Source organism: Nicotiana attenuata, unplaced genomic scaffold (assembly GCF_001879085.1).
Source record: "Nicotiana attenuata strain UT unplaced genomic scaffold, NIATTr2, whole genome shotgun sequence".
In the NCBI taxonomy this organism is placed as follows: domain Eukaryota; kingdom Viridiplantae; phylum Streptophyta; class Magnoliopsida; order Solanales; family Solanaceae; genus Nicotiana; species Nicotiana attenuata.
Genome location: NW_017670298.1, coordinates 120,545 through 136,269, shown reverse-complemented (window position 1 = coordinate 136,269; position 15,725 = coordinate 120,545). Strand labels below are relative to the sequence as shown.

Genomic DNA, 15,725 nt, shown 5'->3' with positions numbered 1-15,725 from the left:
CCCCAAACACACACACACACCACCACCCCAAAAAAAACACACACACACCAACCCCCTTTTTTTCCTTTCCTTTGGTGGTCTTCGTTTTTTGAAAAATGATTTCCTGGTAAACGTTTTTCAGTTGGAGAAGTACAAGAACTACGACTTTGGTAGATGCCCGCGAGTTTATTGCAGTGGACAGCCTTGTCTTCCAGTTGGTCAGTCTGATATTCCACGCTCAAGTACTGTAAAAATTTACTGTCCAAAATGTGAAGATATCTACTATCCACGATCAAAATACCAAGGCAGTATCCTTCACTGTTATCACTTTATGCCCTTTTCCCTAAAACACTTCCTCGTTAGCAAGTGCTATTAAAGGCAAAAGGCGAAAAAAAAACTGGCATCTATTTGCGCTTTAAGCCAACTGCAGAGCGCAAATTAAGTGCCTGCGTTAAAGGAGAAAGACACAATTGAAGGGAAAGATGTAAACATATTTGTAGTTCAAAGTTAAATAACTATAAACCCAAACGGATCATATACACAAAAGAATTTAGGTGAAATATTTATTGCTTGGTCACGGTCATCAAGATAGTGCCCAAGGGTTATGATGCACGCGTCTTGGCTCCTTAGTGCCTGCACTGAAGGCGCCTCTCAAGTGAGGCGAATCACACAACTTATTTCGCGCCTAGTTTCAGGTTTTAAGCATGTATCTAATGATCCTTCAAACAACACTGCTCTTCTCATGTATGCTTTTCTTTTTTGTTAGCACGGATTGGTTGTGATCGAAGTTTCTTTTGTGATTCTGCATATTTTGAATTGCCTTAGGACATGGGATGCATATTAACATCCAGATTAGTTCTGCACATAGTTCATTTTAGTGTTTCCTCCCTTACCGTGACTAAAGTATTACTCATCCTTGGATCTGATTTCTTTAACTGGCCAAGATATTGACGGAGCTTACATTGGGACAACATTTCCTCACCTCTTTTTTATGACTTATGGACATCTCAAGCCGCAAAAGCAAACACAGAACTATGTTCCCAGGGTATTCGGTTTTAAGCTCCACAGCACTTGACATTGAAGGCCCTCTGTGAAATTTGATGAGATTGCATAGTTTCTGCCAGGAAATTGTTCTTACCTGTCATTTGTACAATTCGTCATGGTAGAATTGGGTAATGTAGAATTAATGTCCACAATTGTTTTCATTGATGTAAAAGCAAATGTGGCCAGTCTTTCAAGTAAAATTTGTCCCCCAAATCTCTATTCTAATCTTATTTCTTTTCCAGTTTTATTGACGTGCTTCCTCATGTAATCCTGGCAATCTGTTAATCCCGTTTTCTTGCTGCATAATGGTAGTTAAGAAGGTACAGGCCTAATTTTTCATTGTTAAAAAGGAAAAAATAGATGTCTCAATATTTGGTAACAACACATTACTAAAATGCTCTTTTTCTTTGTCCTTACTTGCACACAGAATGACGGAAAGGCATTTCTAAAAGTAATTTTTCTAACACTAGTAAGCCAATTTTTATGAAGTTAGACCAAATACACGTTCCTGAAATAGAATTAAAAGAAAAAAAAATAAAATTAAAACAGAAGTGGTTGGCAATCCGACTTTCGCCTAGTGAAGCCTAGTGGAGGAAATACCGAAGTAGTACATACATACAAGTAAAATTATTTTCCTAAAAGGTATGAAAGGCTAGACAGTTGTGGCAATTCTACCAGAAAAGCTCGTCGCCTCATCCTCTAATAGCATTATGAGTATTTGTATTTGTAACAAAAAGAAGTATGACTTCGATTTTCACACTTACTTCTTCCTTTTTCTTTTGTTTTTCCATCTACTGCGTTTTGGGGCCTGAGTAAATTTGGATCGTGCTGAGAAGTGATCCCATTTTGTGGATAAAGTCCTATCAAAAGCGACTTCATTCACAGGACTCGAACCTGGACCTCTGATTAAGGATGAATGATTATTTATCATCCTATCACAATCTTTTGATAGTATATACTACCTTTTTCGAAGTAATAAATAATATATATAATTAAAAAAAAAATTGAAATGCGGCAACTCTTGACCTACTCCATTGGACAGGAAGTCAAGTCACGACAAGTTGTCAAAACTTTTACTTCATCTGGAGTATATAGTTTTCAATGTTTCCTCTTCAAAATTTGTTTTTTTGTCCGCCTTTTCTTCTTTCGTTACCTGTGTGTCTTAGTATTGAAAGGCGGAAGATGCTTTTCCTAACTTTGGTAGCCTATAGGCTTTGTAACCTTCCAAATGAAGGCAGGATTTTCGTTTAAATATTAGCGGTGGAACTGCAACTTTTGGAATACTACTGTCCATGAAAGTCTAGATTCATTTGTTCAAATTCAAAATAAACGTTCAACATGAGCACATAGAAGAAAGCTCCAAGAGTTTCTTCATCCGGTGTTTGAAACTTACTGGCTTTGATTAATTCGGCTTCACACTGAATAGGCTCACTAAGGAAGGCAAAATGATCCCTACTAAGAAACTTCCCATTTTTTAAATTTGAACTCAAAATATTTGGTTAAGAGTAGAGGATCTCAATCATCCAATAATATCCGTGCGGTTCTTCATCCTTTTCAAAATGCGATGGAGTAAATGAACAGAAAAGAGAGGCATGGAATTTGTGATAATTGTAAGGATATAAATTGGCTTAGAGTGGCTTACAAGGTTGTTTAATGTTATTTTTAAAACGAAAAAGATGCCCGAAAAATGGAGGTGGAGTACGATGGTTCTGTTGTACCAGAAAAAGGGTGATATCCAAAATTGACAAGAGGGGTTGCTCTGATGGTAAGCAACCTCCACTTCCAACCAAGAGGTTGTGAGTTCGAGTCTCCCCAAGAGCAAGATGGGAAAGTTCTTGGAGGAAAGGATGTCGGGGGTCTATTTGGAAACAGCCTCTCTACCCTAGGGTAGGGGTAAGGTCTGCGTACACACTACCCTCCCCAGACCCCACTAAGTGGGATTATACTGGGTTGTTGTTGTTGTTGTTTTATATGAGTATAAAACTGTTGAGTCATACTATAGAGGGTGCGGGAGAGGGTGGTAGAAGTTAGGGTGAGGAGGAACATGTCTATCTCTGAGAATCAGTTCAGCTTCATGCCAGAGCGTTCGACTACAGAAGTTATTCATCTGGTGAGGAGATTAGTAGAGCAGTATAGGGAAAGGAATAAGTACTTGCATATGGTGCTCATTGACCTTGAAAAGGCATATGATAAAGTTCCGAGAGAGGTTATGTGGAGGTGTTTGGATATTAGCGGCATTCCAATAGCGTACACTAGGGTGATTAAAGATATGTATGATGGAAGACTGGGGTGAGGACTGTGGGAGGTAACTCGGAACACTTTTCAGTCGTGATGGGGCTGCACCAGAGATAGACTCTTAGGCCATTTTTATTTGCCTTGGCGATGGACGTGCTGACGCAGCACATCCAAAGGGAGGTGCCATGTTGCATGCCGATGATATAGTGTTGACCTACGCGACAGGAGACGAGGTTAACACAAGGTTGGAGGTTTGGAGACAGACCTTGAAGTTTAAAGGTTTCAAGTTGAGCAGGACCAAAATAAAATACTTGGAGTGTAAATTCACGTGACTCATGAAGTAGACGTGGATGTGAAGTTTGATACTCACGTTATCCCCAAAAGAGGCAGTTTCAAGTAACTCAGGTCTATTACCCATGATAACGAGGAGGTTGATGAGGATTCACACATCGTATTAAGAGCGAGATGGATGTAATGGGGGCTCACATCCGGTGTTCCATGTGATAAGAATGTGCCGCCAAGACTTAAGGGCAAATTTTACAGAGTGATGGTTCGATCAACTATGTTGTATGGGGCTGAGTATTCGCCAATTAAGAACTCTAATGTGCAGAAGATGAAAGTAGTAGAAATGAGGACATTGAGATGGCTGAGTGGATATACCAGGAGAGATAATATTAGGAATGAAGTTATTCGGGACAAAGTGAGAGTGGTCTCCATGGAGGATAAGATGCGGGAGTCGAGGCTGAGATGGTTCGGGCACGTTAAGACGGAAAACATTGATACTCCTGTTAGGAGGTGTGAGAGGTTGGCCTTGACGGGTTAGAAAAGAGGTCGAGATAGGCCAAAAAAGTACTGGGGAGAGGTGATTAGGCAGGACATGGCGTTGATTCAGCTTACCGAGGACTTGACCCTTGATAGGAGAGTGTAGAGGTCAAGGATTAGGATAGAAAGTTAGTAGGTAGTTGAAAGTTTCTCCTTTTTTACCGGTAGTATTAGTAGCACTCATGTTCCTTCATATTCTTAGATCTATATTACGTCATGTTGTTTAGTTCGTTTCAATTATCGTATTTCCTTGTTTTTACTATTTGGTACTACTTATTTTCTCCCTCTTTTTCTTCTCTCTTCGTTTTATTTCTTTTTTTTCCTTTCTTTCTTTCTTCTTCTTCTCATCTTTTCTGAGCCAAGGGTCTATTGAAACAATATCTCTACCTTCACTATGTAGGGGTAAGGTCTGCGTACACACTACCTTCTCCAAGCCCTACCTGTAAAAATATACTGGGTTTATTGTTCTTATTTTAAAGATATGAAAATTACGCCGCCTATTTCACTTTTTATGTCATTAATTATAGTTAGACAGATGCCTGATCAGGGTGGAGACGTTACCAATGTAGGCCCCTAATCCTTTCCTATTAGAAAAATCAATACTTAATCAGCTATATCTCGAGCCTTTAAAGAGAAGAAAAACTATTTACATCTGAAAAAGTAAAATGGATAATCCAGTTTTTCGTGCACATGAAAAATCTTTTTGAAAAAGTCGTATTTTAGATTTATGTTTCTCCTGGAGCATCTTTCAAGAAATTGTATTGGTTAATTCGCGAGAGAGAACGAAGAAAGTGTAGTGCCTTTGAGGCTCCTGTTAGATATATATTTCCACACATGTTTATAATGTCTCGAACTATATCGGTAATTGCATTAAACTTTAGATGATGCTCCTATTTTGCACAAGATATTAAAGTCAAACTTAAGCAAATCTATTTTCACAATTGTTTTTCTCTATCTATTTTAACATGCTCACGAGTTTAATTTTCTCTATAACTCATAAGTTCGTCAAGCTACTCTGAACTTCTTACTCACTTTGCTCCAGACCTACTTTTTAGCTTGTTGAGGGATCTGCTTTCTCTTCTATATTCTACGCTCACTCTTCAATCTGTCGAACTTTTGGGTCTCAACTCCATGCCACTCTTCAATACGCTATGCATGTTTCTTGCTCTCCTTATGTAAAACGTTGAAAATAAGTTTATCATATGGTAAGCTACATTTCTCATTGATGTAAATTGTTTAAGACTAAAATTTCAAATTCTTCAATTCACATTCCTCTATCCAAACAATGAAAGGACACTCACTCTCGCATTTCCTTTTTCATGCTCCTTCTCATTTTTCCTTTCTCTTCCCTTCTCTCTCTTCAACATTTTTTTTTCATTTCTCACCTGATGTCTAATAAACGTTTTGGGATCGACTAATTTGAATTTGTAGAAATATTAGAAGTATGTCATATGTAGTTAGTTATACATTGTACATATAATATAGGACCTTATTTGTTGTAGTGGTTAGTTTACTAATGGGTGTACAGGTGTAAATGCTAAGTTAGTAAGAAGTGTCAGCAATATAAATATGTGTGTACAGCTGTAATAAAGTAATGAAAAAATATTTTTCACTTCAGATATCTCTCTCTCTAGAATCGTGTTATCTCTTCATAGCTCCATTCTTAACCAAACCTCATTTCTCTTTTTAACATGGTATCAGAGCCACCAATCGGTGAAATTCGAGTTGGATTATGAGCAAATGAGGAATGACCGATCAGCATAGAGGTGTATCTTGTTGGAATTTACAAGTACAGGAAATCCTAATTTCACGATTGTTGAGTTCTCGAGTTTTCTTTTCCTTCCATTTCTAAGTTCTTCAAATCGCACAAACCCTAGGTCTATGGCAACAGTTATGTTGAGGTTCCCTGATTTACTGAAAAATTGAGCAAAGATGACGATTACCAGTGATAAAGGGACGTCTGCTATTCAAAATTCAGCTAAGAAATTCATTGACATTCACCCGAGAAATCTGTTGTTTCTACATCTATTGGAGACTCCAGGTTCTATACTCATCCCTCAATAATTGACTAGAATAGAAAATTACACTGCTTGGTGCAATTCCATGAAAGTTGTATTATTAGCTAAGAACAAATTAGGGTTTATTGATGGAAGTTGTCAGAGGAAACACTACGGTGGGGATTTAGCCCATGACTGGCATACTGTATTGCATTTCATTTGTCATGGATTACCATCTCTGTCTCGAGAGAATTGGCAAATGGTTTAATGTATTCGTATAACGCTCATAAGGTATGGATGGATTTAAAGAAATGTTATGATAAAATGAACTTGACACGATATAACAGCTGCATCGTGAGATTTACACAATGGTGCAAGGAACCTCTTCGGTATCTGAATATTTTTCCAGAATGCGTAATGTTTGGGATGATTACGTTTCCTTAGTTCCACTTCATGGAAGTGATAAGACATATGCAGATCACATGGAACAACAAAAGTTTATGCAATTCTTGATAGGGCTTAACGAGACTTATGCTCAATCTCGTCGTCAGATTCTTGTAAACACGTGATTTTTGCCCTATACGAAATACTCCTACAAAATCCCGAGAAAATAGATTTTTTCCTTAATTATTTGCCATTTTAGGAATTTTATAGATTTCTATTAATTGTTTGTATTTTTCTTGCATTTAAATCGTGAAAAATATCAAAAATATCATGCATGACATTTAGGCCTCATTTTTACATTTTTAGGATTAATTGGTAGTTACTCGTTTTATAAAAATTGAAATCACAAAAAAATGCTTCATTTTAATAGTTTTTCCTTTTATTGATTATTTTCTCTTTTAATTTAGGATTACGTGATTTTTATAATTTTTATAATTAGCTAATTAGTTTAATTTCACATTTTGGATAATTTCGGATTTTTAATTTGTAGGATTTTAATTAAAAGAAAAGGAAAATTTAAAATAAAAGAAAGAATTGGAAAAGAAAGGTTTGTCTTGTGAAATTGGGCCAAAATTAATGCTGAGCCCAAAGCCTATACCCAAATCTGCCCAAACCCAATAACCCACTCAAAGCCCAATCTCCCTACCCAAATACTCATTACCCTTTGCCCTAATCCCTCACATAAAAGGGAAGTTAAGGCACAAAATAGATCAGATCTTAGACCCCTACCCCTATCAAAAACGGCGGATCCTTTTCCTCTGTTCTTCATCCTCTTGAAGAACCAAAATGAAGAACAGACCTTCATCGAAGAACCGGATCCCTAATCCTTTTCCCCTTTCTTTGAAGAAGCAGCACTGCTGCTGATTTCTTTTTCTTCATTTCCAGAAATAAACAGAAAGGTCAAACCCCTCCAGCTCCCTTCTTCTGCTTCTGCTTCATTTTTCCGAAACACACACGCCTAAGCTGCTGGAAGAAGAAGCGTGCACTCCAAAATTTAAGACCGAACAAACCAACAAGAAAGATAACGAAAAGCCATAAAAAAAAGGGGCGAACAGTAGGGTGAAGGTTCATTTAAGATTCAAATGGTTCAAAATCTCTCTTCCTTTTGTTTGGGCTTGATTTTCTGGGAGTTCAAGTGACTTGTTGAGCTGTATTGTTGCTGCTCGTGGCTGCTAGTCCTTGCTTCACGATTTGTGTTGATGTAGCACTGCTGTCTCTGCTGTTTGGCTCGCAAAATAGCGGCTGAATTCCCTTCAGCGCCTTTTCTGCTGCTCTATCGGTTGTTTCAAGGTTTACTTGTCGAAGTAATTATAGGTATTTTGCTTCCTGCTCTCTTATGATTTTCTGAAAGGTATGGACTTTTATGATAATATGATTGGTTTTGATGACGAAATTGAATCTTAGTTTATTGAATCCTGTTGTCAGTTAGTTTGTAATTCTTTAAAATTGAGTCATGTTAATCAGAACAGAATTGTATTTGTATGGTACCGTGAAGTTTAGTCACTGCAGGGGCTGATCATTTAGCAGCTGCGATCACTAGTTGGTCACAGTTGTGAATTGAAGAGCACACACTCATGCTAAGTGATTCAAACGCCCGATGGTTGTTTTCCTATTCTTGTTTCTCTGTGTGAATGTTTGATAAGCTTCTTATGATTAGCTGCGATCTCATTTGTATTCAAAGATCTAAATGAATTCTCGTATAACTAGCAGGTAGTGTGTTAAAATTGGAATTCTAGTGAAAAGTCAATTGAAGTTGTATGTGTCAATAGAACATTTTTTTTGTAATTTCAAGCACTGAAAGTGTATTGCGTGATTGGCAGTATAATCGTTTAAGTTGACTATTCATGCACCTAACAAATGTTGAATTGGGTTTAGTTCTTGTACAAGTCATTTGTATATTCTGGCTCATGTAATATTGCTATACAATTGTCTCATGATATCATCAGTTTCCTTTTAGTTTGATTTGAGAATATAAAGTGTATAAGGATTTAATTTGGAATTCAGAATCCATGTTGGTAAAATCCATTTGATGTACATGTCAAAAATTAATCTTTACACATCTATCCGCATTGACCTTCCATAACTCAACGGCCTTGCAATAATCTCAAACTTAGAAAGAAATAAATATGGACATCCTTAGTTTGCTTTAGTAGAGTGCAACCCTTTAGAACAATTCGAGGCGTGCCATGCCAAATAAAATCTCAAAATGCATGGCCCTCACTTAACTATTTCTCTTAAATCCTTAGAATTCTAGACGTGCCGTTTAGCGAATTTTCATGGCCTCCCGCAAAGATAATAACACGTTAGTCGCTTTAGGCACGCTTTTTAATAATCTTACTTTCCTAAATACGGGTGTGCATTTCATGCAACCCAAATCCAAATCCCAAAATGTTGACTAAAAATGTGTCGAGGATACGGGTGCATTTCATGTGACGTGATCCAAAAATATGTTTTTAAACGACGTTCACTTTCTTAAAAAATTTAATTAAAAGCGGTTAAATAATTCTAAAATTGCACGATAGGATAACATGTATTAAAATCAGACTTTAGCTAAATATAACAGTTGAGCGACCGTGCTAGAACCACGGAACTCGGGAATGCCTAACACTTTCTCCCGGGTTAACAGAATTCCTTACCCGAATTTCTGGTTCGCGACTGTTAAACAGAGTCAAACCCTTTCCTCGATTCGGGATTCGAACCGGTGACTTGGGACACCATAAATCTCCCAAGTGGCGACTCTGAATCTCTTAATAAAATGAATCCCATTTCTATTGTCCTTTAATTGGAAAAACTCCTTTATTATACCCTTAACGGGGTGTAGTAAGTAGCGAAAAAGGAGGTGTGATAGCTCTGGCGACTCTGCTGGGGACAAGAACCCAAAACTTTTGAGTCAGGGTTCAGAATTCGAGCTCAGTTAAATTGTTATATTCGGCTTTATCTGATTTTGTTACATGTTTTGGCTTAATGTGCTAAATGCTTTCCGCTTTGATATTTGGTGAATTGTATATATAAACTGTTACGAATCCCTTCCTCTCTCTGAGTCTTCTACATCATGGAGAAGGGTGCACTTCGTGTAGCTTCTCTTCTGTTTAGAGTCTTTTCCCATATAGAACGAGGTTCGGATAAGTTGCTAAGCCGGCGGAGCTTCTGTATCCCCGGTACGCTGCCTCCCCCTCGGCCCGAGTTGTCCGCTCGGGTAAGCCAGGTCTAGACCAATAAACCTAGGGTTAAACCTAGAAGAACAAAACCTCGTGCCGGATCCCTAGTAGGACGCTTGTTTGCATCATGTGCATTTGACTTAGGGGACTCAACACAGGGGTTGGGTCCGTCTAGGACAGGTGACCTGAAAAAGACCATCCTGATGCATCTTACGTGCTACTTGCGCATTTATTTGCTCGGATTTGCATGTTGACCGGCTTGTATGTCATGAGAGAAAACTGAGAAAAATAGCAGTGTTAGGGTTAAGTGAGGGTAACCACTTGTTTTGAAAAACCAATGCCCAAATAGTACCGAAATACTGCCGGAATTTTGAAAAATGAAAAAGGAAAGTACTTGAAAAAAACAAAAGAAAAGAGATTGTTGTTTTGACAAGTTTGCCCGAACTACGCCGGTTTGATTCTCATCGGATGTGAGATACGTAGGCAACCCTCATCGGGTCCAACCTCCCTTTTTACAAAAAATAGCCAAAAAAAAATGCCAAAATTTTTAATTTCGTCATGAATAAATCGGGTGACGCCATTCTTGTCAAAAATAAGCCAAATGTCCCCAAAAGGGCGCCGGAAGGCCGTTTTTGCAAGAACAGCCACCCTGAGTCATTTTAAAACGGTTTGCGGGCACAGCCTTAAAATCTCCCTTTCGGAAGTGCTGAAAGGCCGTATTTGCAAAATCGGGTCTTTGTTTTCTCAAAATAAATATATTTGAAACATAGACACTTTTCTTGTTTTTAAGTCAAAATAAGTCATTACATGGCCAGCTTTCTTTAAGTAGCCTACAGTTGACATTGAAACCTTCTCAGTCTTGCGCAGGCCCGCGGCGATGCCGAGAGATGCCCCGCGGGCCCCAGGATTTGAAGCTTTGATGTATTCCTAGTTAATCGAGTCTGTATTTTTGTTTTTGAGTCTGTTTTGTAACTCCCCTTTTTGAGAAAAAGAAAAGCAAATAGTCTAGTAGCTTTGTAGCCGCAGTTGTTATTAATGGAAATCTGAAAATTCCCGAAAAATTGTTTCTTTATTTCTTGCATTTATTTTTGCCAGAACTACGCAAAGATCTGATTCATGCGGGGTCATGATACGTAGGCAACCTACATAGGGTTCGATCGAATCATTTTTTTATTTATTAAAAGAAAAGAAAAGAGGAAAAATGGGAAAAAGAGAAAAGGAAAGGAAAAAGAGGCAGAATTGTGGGATGTGAGAAATGAAAAGGAAGAAAATAGTGATAATTAGAAAGAAAAAGAAAGAAATGAGCAAGCTAAGAAATGTGAGGGAAGAAAAAGAGAGGTTAACATAAACAATTGGGATGATGCCAACTGACCTTTGTACCCTCGAAGTCATTTTTAGAACCGATAACTGTGGCTAGGTGCATTGCACGTAAAGTGAAATTATCTTATGTTAAATGCCCTAACGCTAATGTGATGGTTTCATTTTGTCATATCATTTAAGAAAGATGGTTGGTTTTGTGGTTTTTAAAGTAACTCTTCCATACAACACAAAGGCAAAAGGCAATGGCAAAGAACAACAGAACTGAGTGGGTTGATACGGGTGCCCAAAAGCAATTTTTCAGACCCATATGCGAAAGGCTTTGATCCTGCTGTTCGATGCATGTACCACTCTAATGTCCAAGGGCATAGCATTGAAGATTGTCGTTCTTTGAAAAGGAAAATAGAAAGAATGATTCAAGAAGGGGTAATTGTGATCAATGACAGTGACAGGGAGCATTCGAATCCTCTGGGGAACTTGCTCACTGAAGTTAATGATAATGAAGTTAGTGGTTTTGGCAATATTGATGTGGAATCCAGTGGCTAAGATGTCGTGCTTGGTAATTGGAAAGACGCTCCATTTCTTGGTCAGCTAGAGTGGAGTTTTGGTGGTTTATTTTGTTGTCATTTCTGTTGTCCGGGTTACTTTCAGGGTTGTAATCCGGATATTGTCTTGTGATTCAAACTCTTCTATCCTTTTATTTTGCCTAGTTTGTTTTTCGCAGTAACCCGTTTATTGCTGTCTAGGTTCGTTCCAGGGTTGTAACCCTAGTTTATTTTACTTGTTTTGCTGTTCAAACTCTTTCACCATCTGTCTAATGCAATTTTCTACTTTCTGTTATTTCTAGTCATTTTTGTTTAGTTCTGTTTTCTTTTTACAATTCTTTTCCCTGTTGGCTCTAGTGACGTGACATGCATGCGTAATTCTCAGCCTGGGCTTAAAGGTTAGTTTACTCATGAAGCATTGAAACAATTTTGAGATGACAGGGGCACTTGAGGGAAATAAGAACAGATTTGGACACTTTGAGATCATATGCAGCCCGAACCATGTGAAACTGGGGCAGATAAAACACAGAGAAACCCTATTGGAGTGCGTCATGCCACATCATGGTGAAGCTAAAGGCAAGTTTGCCCGAATTGTCAAGGGTCGTTCGTGGTAAGAAAAGTGAGAGTGTTGTCCAATGGTGCTTTGTATTCAACAGATGTAGAAGGCGGATGTGTGGATATGGTTATCGAGTCCGGTACAATCAAAAGATGTTGCGAATATTTTCTGTGGTTTGTTTAACTGTGTTATTTGTACTTGGCATGTTTTGAAGATTGGAATGACGAAGGCATTTTGTTCTGCTATCTAAACACTTTATCCTTTGTTACCCCTTCGAGCCTTATTTATTTTCTTTCATACCCCTCTCTTGGAATCAGTAGCAAAGTTCAGAATCGCAAGCGCAAAAGATAAGTAAAGGAAAAGAGAAAAGAGAAAAAAAAAGAGAAAAGAGAGAGAAGAAAAAGAAAAAAAAGAAGAAAAAGAGAAGAAGAAGAAGAAGAAGAAAAAAGCAACAAAACAACAAAAAGAAAAAAGGGGAAGAGAGAAAAGAAGAGAAAGAAAAGAAAAAGAAAAGAGAAAATCACAACAAAACAAGGCAATTCTTAGGTCCTGAACTACGTTTGACTTGATCCCGAAAGGGTACGTAGGCAGCCTCTCTTTGAGGTTCAGTCACACCGAAATAAAAGTCCAAAGTCCCCAAGGAAGAAATTGGGGCAGAAGTTGTGGTTGTTGTGGGAAATCTGATTCCGAAAGTTGTGATTTTGAACCCATTTGAANAGAAAAAGAGTAAGAAAAAGAAAAAGAAAAAGGAAAAAAGAAAAAAGAAGAAGAAAGCAGAAAGAAAGTAAAAAAAAAAGAGAAAAATGGAAAGGAAAAGAAAGAAAAATCAAAACAACAAAGTAATTCCTATGACATGAACTACGTTCGACCTGATTCCTTTTTAGGATACGTAGGCAGCCTCACGGTTCGGTCCCATCAAATTAAAAATCCAAAAGTCCCCAAGCAAAGAAACTGGGGCAGAAGTTGTGATTGTTGCAAGAGATTTGATTCCGAAAGTTGTGATTTTGAACCCATTTGAATTGTTTTGAGCCTTTGATACCCTTTCTTTCTAACCCTGTCCAAAAGCCTGCATTACGGTCCAAAGAAAGACCTTCTGATCAGTCTTCGAGAAATGCCAAGTCGAGCAAGTAGAGGTGATTCATATGAGGGACAATACTCTGGTTCAAACAGGAAAAAGGGAAAAATGAGAGAGTCTTATCGATGAAAACCCTCACGGGTACCGCAAGGCGATAAAAGCTGAGAGAAATAAAAATGAGAGAGTCTTATTGGTGAAAACCCTCACGGGCACCTTGAGGCGATTGTAAGTTGAGAGAAAGAACAGAATGAGAGAGGCTTGATGGTGAAAACCCTTCGGGCACTACAAGTCGAATAAGGATTGTGAATCAGATTGGATAAGCGGAGCATTGAAGCCCAGTTTCACGGCAAAAAGGCATGACAAGAGTTGAACATCAGGTTTGCTTGACGGAATAGGCCACAGGTGCATGTCATGGTCATTAGAATTGGTATCCATATCTGATAGGTTTCTACTTTGTAGTTTACCTGTTAGGAATCATCTCTTTCCATTGTCCTTTACTCTGTTCCTTTTGTCTTGTTTACTTCCTCTTCCTGAGTCTGTTTGGTCAGAACAAGTGAGAAATGACTTCAAAATTGGCCACCAGCTTTCAAATTGCACAAAACGGGATCTGGCTGGCACATCAAAGTGGCATAAGCCAGGAAAGAATAACGCGGCACTGAGTTGGTAACAATCAACATGCCTTGGGGATTCATGCGAAATACAAAGGTTTGGTACATATCAATTTATGAACAATGCAACAGATAGAGGATGTTTGGTGAACGGATCAAAGCTATTATCTGTGATGAGGTTGACAGAGAAAGTGGTTAGTCAATAAACAGGCAAGGTCTTCGAGTGGAAATCAGTTATCATGGCAAGTGAAGGAGCATTAGACCTCAAGGCCAAGGCCAGTGGTTTAAGTCAAGAAAGAACAACATACAAATGGAGTAGGGTCAATGGACGTGCTTTGGGATTCATGTGAGACACAAAGGTTGGGTAGATGTCAGTTCATGAGCAATGCAACAAATAAAGGATATTGGGTCTGAACAGAGAAAAGGTATTTTCAGTGATACGGATGACAGAGAAAGTAGTTAGTCAATAAACAGGCAAGGTCTTCGAGTGGAAATCAGTTATCAGGGGAAGTGAAGGAGCAGTCGCCCTCAAAGTTCAAGGCCACAAACCAACCACCATGTTTAAACTCACAAGTTTTCTTTATCTGAAACAGGGATGAAAGCTATGTCCATATCAAAGCTTGGAAGCTGGAAATTTTCAGGTGTAATGCACCAATTCTGCTTATGCAAAGGCTATTTAGAAGATCACACATCACCCCTAGGAGACGCACTTCCTAGCCTAAGTTGATTTTCACCCGTAGGAGACGCACTTCCTAAATTGAGAGTTCATTCATAGGAGACGCACTTCCTAGTTTGAGTCATTAAAGTTACACCTGTAGGAGACGCACTTCCTAAATTGAGAGTTCATTCATAGGAGACGCACTTCCTAGTTTGAGTCATTTAAGTTCGACCCTAGGAGATGCATTTCCTAGTCTGGTTCATTAAAGTTTCACCTCTAGGAGATGCACTTCCTAGTCTAGGTTTTTCAGGTTATACTGCTTAGGAGACGCACTTCCTAAATTGAGTTTCACCCCTAGGAGACGCACTTCCTAGTTTTGGATCATTTAAGTTTATTCCTAGGAGACGCACTTCCTAACTTGAGTCATTGAGATTTTACCCATAGGAGACGCACTTCCTTGTTTGAGTCATTGAGATTTTACCCATAGGAGACGCACTTCCTAGCTTGAGTCATTGAGATTTACCCATAGGAGACGCACTTCCTAGTTTGAATCATTGAGATTTTACCCATAGGAGACGCACTTCCTAGTTTGATTCATTGAGATTTTACCCATAGGAGACGCACTTCCTAGCTTGAGTCATTGAGATTTACCCATAGGAGACGCACTTCCTAGTTTGAATCATGGAGATTTTACCCATAGGAGACGCACTTCCTAACTTGAGTCATTGAGATTTACCCATAGAAGACGCACTTCCTAGTTTGAATCATGGAGATTTTACCCATAGGAGACGCACTTCATAGTTTGAGTCATTGTGATTTTACCCATAGGAGACGCACTTCCTAAGTTGATTTACACCTGTAAGATACGCACTTCCTAAACTGAGAGTTCATTCATAGGAGACTCACTTCCTAGTTTTAGTCACTGAAGTTTTCGCCCCTAGGAGACACACTTCCTAGTATTGGTCATTTAAATTCACCCCTAGGAGACGCACTTCCTAGTTTGGGTCATTTAGGTTTTATTTTAGCAGGCGCATTTGCTAGGCAAAGTTTTCTGGTTGCTCGTAGGAGACGCATATCCTAGTCTAGTCTTTAGTTTACTCTCAGCATTGCATCAATAGTATAAGTGGTTTACAATTTTTCTAACAACTCACAAATCTTCCTAGTGCAAACTGGGGCAGAAAATTTCGTTTGTTTTGTTTGTTTTGATTGCAGGTACCCACATGGAAAGCAAGGGAACACAGAAAGTTTCAGCAATCAGGCGCCCACCTGGAGAACAAGGGAATACAT

At 38.6% G+C, this 15,725-nt stretch overlaps 1 protein-coding gene across 1 annotated transcript in view; it reads left to right on the top strand.

The window, feature by feature from the left end:
• Positions 1 to 1,274, top strand: part of LOC109237436 (casein kinase II subunit beta-1-like) — a 5,870-nt gene extending 4,596 nt beyond the window's left edge. Inside the window, exons 4-5 of the mRNA XM_019403743.1 lie at positions 122 to 287; positions 924 to 1,274. Of these exons, the coding sequence (XP_019259288.1) occupies positions 122 to 287; positions 924 to 1,054 (297 nt within the window). The 3' untranslated portion in view covers positions 1,055 to 1,274. The remainder of the gene's footprint in view (positions 1 to 121; positions 288 to 923) is intronic.
• The last annotated feature ends 14,451 nt before the right edge of the window (positions 1,275 to 15,725 follow it).